Source organism: Triticum dicoccoides, chromosome 5B (assembly GCF_002162155.2).
Source record: "Triticum dicoccoides isolate Atlit2015 ecotype Zavitan chromosome 5B, WEW_v2.0, whole genome shotgun sequence".
NCBI lineage: Eukaryota > Viridiplantae > Streptophyta > Magnoliopsida > Poales > Poaceae > Triticum > Triticum dicoccoides.
This window is the reverse complement of record NC_041389.1, coordinates 103,100,451-103,108,917: the sequence shown is the minus strand read 5'-3', so window position 1 is coordinate 103,108,917 and position 8,467 is coordinate 103,100,451. Positions and strand designations below refer to the sequence as shown.

At 48.4% G+C, this 8,467-nt stretch overlaps 1 protein-coding gene across 1 annotated transcript; it reads right to left on the bottom strand.

The window, feature by feature from the left end:
- Window positions 1-2,316: 2,316 nt before the first annotated feature.
- Window positions 2,317-7,401, bottom strand: LOC119307620 (BTB/POZ domain-containing protein NPY4-like). The gene is made up of 5 exons (XM_037583695.1): window positions 7,190-7,401; window positions 6,297-6,660; window positions 4,654-4,723; window positions 3,205-4,371; window positions 2,317-3,081 (listed from the first exon to the last, which is right to left on the bottom strand). The coding sequence occupies exons 2-5, from the start codon at window positions 6,353-6,355 to the stop codon at window positions 2,512-2,514; spliced, it is 1,866 nt and encodes a 621-aa protein (XP_037439592.1). The 5' UTR covers window positions 6,356-6,660; window positions 7,190-7,401; the 3' UTR covers window positions 2,317-2,511.
- Window positions 7,402-8,467: the final 1,066 nt, after the last annotated feature.

Sequence of the window (8,467 nt, the reverse complement as noted above, 5' to 3'; positions counted from 1 at the left end):
ATGTCACCCTTTTTTTTAGAGAAAGAAGTATAGTTTTCACCCTCAAATTCACTCCAATGTCTCCATTAACCCCCAAATTCAATTTTGGTCTGATTTAGACCCTAAAAATGTCAATACCGGTTTAATCTAGCCCTGAGCGGTTTAGGGTCACATCAAGAGTGGTTTTGCCTCTGGTTTTGTGATTAGGCACTGATTTGTCGTTGACTTGGCGTGCTTATGTGGCAGCAGGTCGCTCAAAATAAGTGGTCACCTATTCGTCTTCGTAGTGCAGAGAGGAAATCGGAAGGACTGCAGCGCCACCGTCCACACCAACTGCAATTGCGTCGCCGTCCTTGCCGCCGTTGCCGTCGTTGGCCACCGTATGTCTCGCTGGACCTCGCCTTGGCATGGGATAGAGGAAACACGTGGTCCCTCGTATTCCGAGGCTAGGGCTACGCCGTCGTCGACCGTCGGGAATCCGTCTCCGTCGGAATCAAGCGATGGCTTCACGTATGCTTCCTGGACATGGGATCAGATAATGTTTTTTTTAGAAGAAGGGATCAGATAATGTTGGTGTCAAGGGGGAAGGCCTGATCCCATCATGTGTTCGTGATAGCTCTGTTGTGTTTGATATTAAAAGTTGCTAATTTGCAGATGATTGGCCTGTTGTTTTCCTGGGAAAATAGGTTAATTTGCACTGCCCTTGTAGTGATTGTCTTGGTAGAAACAGAGCATAATGTTTTTGACCGAATTTGTTTCCTAACTCTGAATTTTGATGCATTTGGACTGAATTCTGACTGCAGTTTTAGTAGTGCAGTATAAGTACTCTGAATTTTGACTGCATTTGTACTGAACTTTTACTATAGTTTTAGTATTACAGTATAACTAGTCTGAACTTGGACTGAATTCAGAGTACTACTGATGCCTGTTGCATCTCATTCACAAACAACCTCATGCCCGTCTCCACTCAACTACGTACCCAATATCATGTCTCGATGCGAGATTCTTCAATTGCATCTTCTCTTTTTTCAGACCATTCGCCAACATCATGTCACGATTCACCTACAGACCACACCCTGAAATCGCATTGCAATCAGCCAACAATAGAATTTCTCCAAGGAAAGAGGCTCATACAAGAACAGCAAGAACACACTTTTGATTTCCCTAGTACCTGCGCCCTGGACTCAGCACGCTTCAAGAAATGTGTCGAAACTGAAGCTCGTATTGCTTCTCACTGCGTATCCACACAGCCTCTCTAGCTCGTACTGCAACGGACCCTCCTGATATGGCACCGGCGACTGCGACGCCGCCGCCGTACCACTGGAATAGGAGGAGCTTGCCGAGAAGCTCGCGAGACGCCATGGACTGCAGCCAATTGGAGAATGAGGTCTGAATTCGAGCGTGAGGTCTGGATCGAGGGAGCGAGCATTGATGGGAAATTTTGGGTTCGAGCGCCGATTGGGGAATTTATGAAACGAAAGCGCCGACCGGGAAACGCCATGGACATCAGTGCCAAGTCAGCATCAAATAAACGAAAACCAGATGCAAAACCACTCTTTTTATGTGATACTAAGCCGCTCAGGGCTAGATTAAACTGGTATTGATATTTTTGGGGTCTAAATCAGACCAGAATTGACTTTGGGGTGTTATAGAGACATTGGAGTGGATTTGAGGGTGAAAACTGTACTTCTTTCTTTTTGAGAATTGGTAGAAAATGTCACCTGAGCCGAGGTGGGCCGCATGCAATACTTGGCCCAAACCGGTCAGATTTGGCCCACTCGTCCCAACTGTTTGAGTCAGCGTCAGCGCCCGCAGCTTGGCCGCCCGATCCGCCTGGATCGAGGTCGCCATTGCCGGTGTTTTGCTCGCCGCCGTTGCTCCGGCTGGCCTCCTCTTACATTGCGTGGCGTAGTCCACTTGGCCGCATAGAAGAAATCTTGCAAAGTTGCTGTAGGAGGTCTTACCTTGGGGAGCGGGCCTCGCCATGGCCGGATCGCCATCGCCGCCGTCCGCCGGTGGGCCACCCGCCGCAGCACCTCGAGCTGCTCTCCTTCGCCGAGCCCGCGTCTCGCCGGATCGTCACTCGGTACGACCGTATCTACGCGGGCGGCGACTTCCTCCTGCGCATAACCCAATGCGAGGGATTCGCACAGCACATCCGAAGGGGTCGGTGACGCGACGCCGGCCGGGGGCGAACCGCCGATCTCCTCCTCTTCTTCGGCGGAGTCTTCCTCCGCGAGAGCCCAGAACCGGCCTCCACCTCGCCGGCCGGCCGCCAGCATTCCCTAGTCGCCCCGTCACACCCTAGTCGCTTTGAACTCTGTTGTTCAGCTACCATTTTGGATCCAGTGCAACCCAAAACCAGATTTTATTTCTCTATAGACACCAAAACCGACCAAACAATACACTAACTTTGAGGGTGATGATCATCCTTGTCAGGTGGAACCACACGAATTCAGCAGCGAGGCCTGACACCATGCTCGCCCCGCGCACCCCGAAGAAAAAGGAAAAAACGAAGAATGCCAAGGCGGCCTACGAGACCGAATGCCTTGTGTTCCGTGAATGCGTGGACTTGGTTTCAGCCTCGAGGTTGACGGAGCCGGGGCTCTCCGACGTGTCGGAGCCACCGCTGTTCTCCCCGCTGCTCGCCTTGCCGGACCACAGCTTGCTCAGCATCTTCCTCGGCATCTGCAGCGGCCCCTTGGCTGTCGCCTTGCCGCCGTTCCCTCCGCTCTTGTTGTTGCCCAGGCCGCTCATGGACCGGAAGGAGCTGGTGTCGCCGGACGCTGGCACCCCGCCGCCGCCCCACTGGTCGTCCTCGGTCGTGGCCGTCGTGGCAGCCGACCTGGAGCTGCCGTACGAGTTACCGTTCTCTCTGGGGAGGAGCGAGCGCAGGGCGGAGGACGGGTGGTGATCAGACGCTGCCGCCGCGTCGGCACAGGCGGATGCTCGGAGCTGCTCGAAGAAGAGGACCTGCACGACCAAGCGCAGAGGGAGGCGCTCGTTCTGCACGGCGTGCGAGCTCGCCTCGGCGGTCAGCTTCTTGCAGTCCATGAGCCCGCACAGCCTCTTCTTCTCGCTCTTGGACAGGCTCGGATGCTCCTGCACATGACACATTTTTTTCTCAGTTCAAAGTTCTGACTGAGCTCCAACAAACAAACACATGAACATAACATGATCCAATCCAATAGTGTGTAAATGGGCAATTGTGTAGTAGGTACGTACCTTGAGATACATGTCAATGGCGCGGTAAAGCCCATCGTGGGTCGGCCGAGCCACGAGGGGCGCCATTTCCGCGATGGCGATGAACTTTTGGAGAGGGAGGTTGGGGTCCTTGGCGATCTCGGCCAGATACCCGTCGACCAGCCTCACCAACGCGAGCTCCGACTCGCCGGAGACCAAAGAGGCCGGGTAGCTCTCGCCGTCCAACGCTTCTTCATCGCCGTTGCGCTGCACCATGAACTCCTCCAGTATCGACGACACCAGGTCAACATTGTACAGAGCGTTCTCGTCGGAGCTCGCGGGTATCAGAAGATCAGAGACCGAAGCTCTGTCCAGCTGCGAGCCGATCCTCTTTACCAGTTCGCCGCGCAAGGCCTCGTCTGACCCCAGTAAGCACGCCGCTCTCACCAGCTTGAGCAGGAAGCCGCAGGAGACTGAGCCTCTCTCAGGTGGCAGCAGAGAAATGATGGTGTCAAGAGCTGCACGGTGCCGTGTGCAGTCGAGCCCGTTGCTCGCAGCACTGTCCAAGGTGCTGAACAGCCTTCGGTACGCGTAGGCTCGCAGCGCTTCTCCGACCACCTCGCCGGTGGTTCTCCCCTTGGCCTTGATGGCCAGGATCACCTTCTTGTACAAGCCCATCTCGAGGTCACAGATGTCCTCCACCCACCAGTCTCTAGGCACCGTCAGCTGCTTCCTCACACCGTTCCAGTGCGAGTCGGGGTCGCTCTCGGACGGCAGCTTCTTCCGGTTGTAGGTGTAGGACCAGTTGACCTCCGACGGGTCGATGGAAGCCTTGGCCGCAATGGAATCCACGCAGTGGTTGATCACCTTCAGGTTCTCTGACCAGGGAAGGAGTGACTTTGTTGTCTGCAGCACGATGATGGAGTCCTTCCAGGTGCGGAATATGCTCGAGGAGAGGAACACATCAATCTTGTAGATGAGGTTCCCTTTGTCGATCGTCTCGAACATTTCGAGAAACTCGGCCGCGCAGCGGGCCGCAAGGACGTTGTACGCGTTCAGCGTGACGGTCATACCATAGCAGAACTTTGCACAGATTTCAAATGCTGAAGGTCCACCGGGGATGTCAGAAATGTCTACTTCATCGTTGCCTTCCTCGTCTGTGGAGGCAACCAACGTTTGCAAGCGGGAACTCTTGGACAAAAGTGGGAACTGCACGCAATTTGAACAGAATGTCAGTATACTATTTAACCAAGGACAAAATTGCAATGTATATGGATAAGCTGTCACTAACTCTACTAGATTATATCCCAAAAACTCATGCCAAAAGCTTTAACTTCAACCAATGTAATAGGTTATAAAACAGTACTGTATACGCTAAAAACGGTAAATATAAAAATGTATGAGCAAAAGGACTTGAAAGTGCGTATTTGAAGCAAAAATGATGTGAAAGGACATTTGAATACATGATCGAAAAGAAAAGTGAAGTTGTACCTTGTGAAGATAAAACTTGACATCTCCAACAGTGATAACAATATCCGTCGCTAGTTCAGTTGCCACAAACCTACAAAAGCCATTCTAACATTACCATCATATAAATGTAGTGCAAACTGAGACACGACATGACATGGAAGTGTACAGCATACAAGACGAACATATAATGTTGTAAAAAGATTAAAAATTTATTGATGAAGTTTGAATAAAAATGCTCAGTATTTAAAGTGTTTGCATGCATATTTGTAATGACACCTTTGACATCATCATAGGCAAACATCATTCGTATATTTTCAAAACATGAACATCTTGAAGATTTCTGATACTGAAGTGTGTCAATGATTTGTCAAATTGAGTATCCAGTAACTTTAAGACAAATAGATATGTTGCACGATGAAGTCTCATGCAAATCTACATCATAAATAGTAATGGAGTTAATAATAATGAGAATGAATGATAAACCAATTCATAGGTTGTCTTAGGACCATGTTGGTTCAGAGAATTGGGACCACAATAATTGCAAGGAAAAATGATCACACACGGCGGAGGGAAAAAAACGTGTTTGGAGAAAAGAATGAGACATAAAGCAAAGATCCCTAGAATCTGATCTATAACATGAAATGGCATAACAAATTCATCCACCCGCTGAGAGTAAGAAAAGGAATGACAGAGTGATAGCATAAATAAAGTACCAAGGGCAAAGATATAAAGTGAAGAAAGCAAATTCATGAAAGGTAGCCATGTGTATATGACAGGTATAACTAATCAGACTACTAAGTGGTCCAAGGAAAATGATCTGACAACAAATGGAACTTCATTTTCAAAATGGACCACGCCACCACCAACCCATCAACACTGAACATGCTAGAAGAAATATATATGAGGAAATTGGCACATGCTCTGAATCTGAAGTATACAGAAAACTTAAGAAGACATGCCATTGGCAAAGAATCAGAGAAGATGTATCTGTAAAGGAGATCAATTGTATCGAGAGACTTTTGAGCGCGATCATGAAAACCCACTGCTTAACACAAACAGCACTCCCTTTCACACATAACTTTTTGGTCCAATCATTGTCAAATGAACAATAATAATAGTACACACTTCACTGCAAATGTTTTTCTGAACTGCAAATAATAATAGAAACTTCAAGAGTTACTATCTTGCAGTAGATGATTTTGAAGTTCACTAACAAAGTAACAATCACAACTCAGCATAGATTACAGAAAAAAAACATGAAGTTAAGTTGGTTTCTGTCGCGTTAAAACTTTTAATTAGATAGTAGTTTTTGGTATCTTTGTCCCAAGGTCTGTAGTTTTTGTTTTGAATCATACAACTTTTAGAACATGTACCTGTTATGTTTGTATTTAATAATATTAATAATAGAAAACAGGGCTATCTCAAATTAACTCATGTACACGTAGAAGAGAAGTAGATCCCTGCTACCTTTGGCCAAATAGAGAACTAAAGGATGGTAGTAAAGGTTAATCAGGAATACGAACGTACAGCCACTTTTATGTACACAAACGGATCAACTACAACTCATGGACTACAGACTGAAAATGAAGCTAGACCACAAGTGATCAAATCAGTAGAAAAATAATAAACCAGATTGAGAACTGAAACAATATGCATTAGTTCACCTGATATTCCCCTCTGTCTGAAAGACATCTGGTTTTGCTCCAAGCTTCATATACTTCATCTTCGCACAACTGAGAGTCACCTGAATCCCCTCTCTGTTTTCTCCTTGTCTCCAATCCAATCACCACAGATCAGAACCAAGAAGCACCAAGTGACAAGATCCCTAAGCTATAAAGCTGTAAAGATCTAGGTCTTGGTGTTCCCCTTGCTCATGGCATTGCCAAGGCCAAAGAAACCAGTTAAGTAGGATATCTCTCCCTCTAGATTGGCAAACTATTTCAACAAATCTTGTGGAGCTCGGGGTCCAAGAAAGCACAATGCCAGGAATCCAAGAACTCCTCCAAAGCTGGATCACACAAGCAGCACCTGCAAAGCAGCACGGGGCAGCACCTTGGGGTGAGGGGACAGCGGGAATAATTGGTGAGGCAAGGAGGGATGGGGTGTAGGGAGACCATGGGAACAAGCACTGGTGAGGCTGGAATCTTATCAGGTTGCAGTGGAGAAACCCACATGAATGGCACCGGAAAAATAAAACCAAAGTTGGACTTTTTTAAGGAATTTGCACATGAAGGCAGACAAACAATCAGAGAATAAATAAAGAAACTGCAGAACGGTCTTGTGCAAACCGTTGCTTTTTGCTGTACCAAAAAAATAAGATGGGGAGAAACAGAAAAAAAAACACTGTAAATTCAAGAAAATGGCGAGAATATGAACTGCGTATAGAGCTGAATATATACAACAAATGCGTGATAAAGCTGGATTTTGTTTGAAGCAAAGGCTGAATACACTGGGAAAGTTAGAGAGGCGCACAAAATCATCAATGCAAGATTCGCATTCTGAGAGAAGAACCGCATACAGAAACAGAAGCAAAGTGGATAAAAATGGAGGAGATTACCTTTGGCCAGGGATATCAACCACTCCGCCGAATTTCCTGGGGGAGAGCCGCAAGAACCGCTCCAGGGGAGGCAGAGCGGAAGCGCCCAAGATCGCACAAGCGCACGGACGGAAATGGGAGGAGCAGTCAATCAAGCAGACATCTGTGTGATTCAGGTTCTGTGTGTGTTCCCGGGACAAGACTCCGTTTGCGACTACTCCAAAGCAAGGAGTAATGGAGTTAGTTTAGCTTTAAAAGCTAGTGGCCGTGGGGGGTGGCAAATGGCAATGGCATTGGGTGGGGCCAGAGAATGGACTGTTCTGCCCCAGGGATCACTGCTCCCTCGTCTTCCCTGCATGCTGGCAAAAACAATTTTCTTTTCTTTAGTTTTGAGTAAAAATAACTATGCTTTTAGATTTTTTTAATAAAGGACAACAATTTTTATTACTAACCTAAAGTGTAGCATAAGGTTATACATACATACCATAACAAAATTATGCCCTACTTACACATAGCCGTGGGGGAGTGTTGTCGGGTTTCGTCTGGTGACGGCGGAGATTGCTTGATGTAGGTTTTTGACCTCGTCCGCTGCTGGGGTAGCAGGCTGGGGTACTTATCCATGGCGGTTGTCTTGGGGTGTGTGTCTTACAACTGAAAGGACGTTGTCAGTACCGGCCAAGCGTTGCCTAGACTCATTGATATTCTCCTGGTGCTCGACCGTGTTGCGGAGTATCTTTCTAAGACTTGCACCGATCTTCGGGTCTCCTCACTTATCGTGTAGCCTGTCGCCCAGCACCGCTGTGGCTTGCAGGCCACGGGCTGGTGTTTGGAGTAGGGTGGTGTCCACGGGCTCATCGAAACCTATGCCCACCTCGCGACCTCGGGCTGCGAGGGCATTAGTGGTTGCCCTTGATTGGCAAAGAGCTCGACATCACCTCTTGTTTGTTCATCATTTCTTGCCACCGTGCCTACTGTGCAGCGACCACCATCGTGTTTTTATGGAACTGTAGTTGGGCGGCTAGGGTAGCCTGCCGGAAGACTTCCATTGTCTCTGTGGTGGGATCGCTCCTTGGTATGGGAGTGATGAACAATTGCAGTGCCTCTTCTGTGATGAGGGGTTGCATCATCATGGTCCTAGCGAGGCTAGAAATTCTGGCCCCATGGGTTATGAAGCTCAGCGGGACGGCGCCGAGGATGTTGAATCTGCTTGGATAGTGACCAAATGGGAGTGGGACCGAAGGTGATGATGGAGCGATGGCCACCGGCTCCGAGGCAGGGGGATGTGAGGCTAGAAGCCCC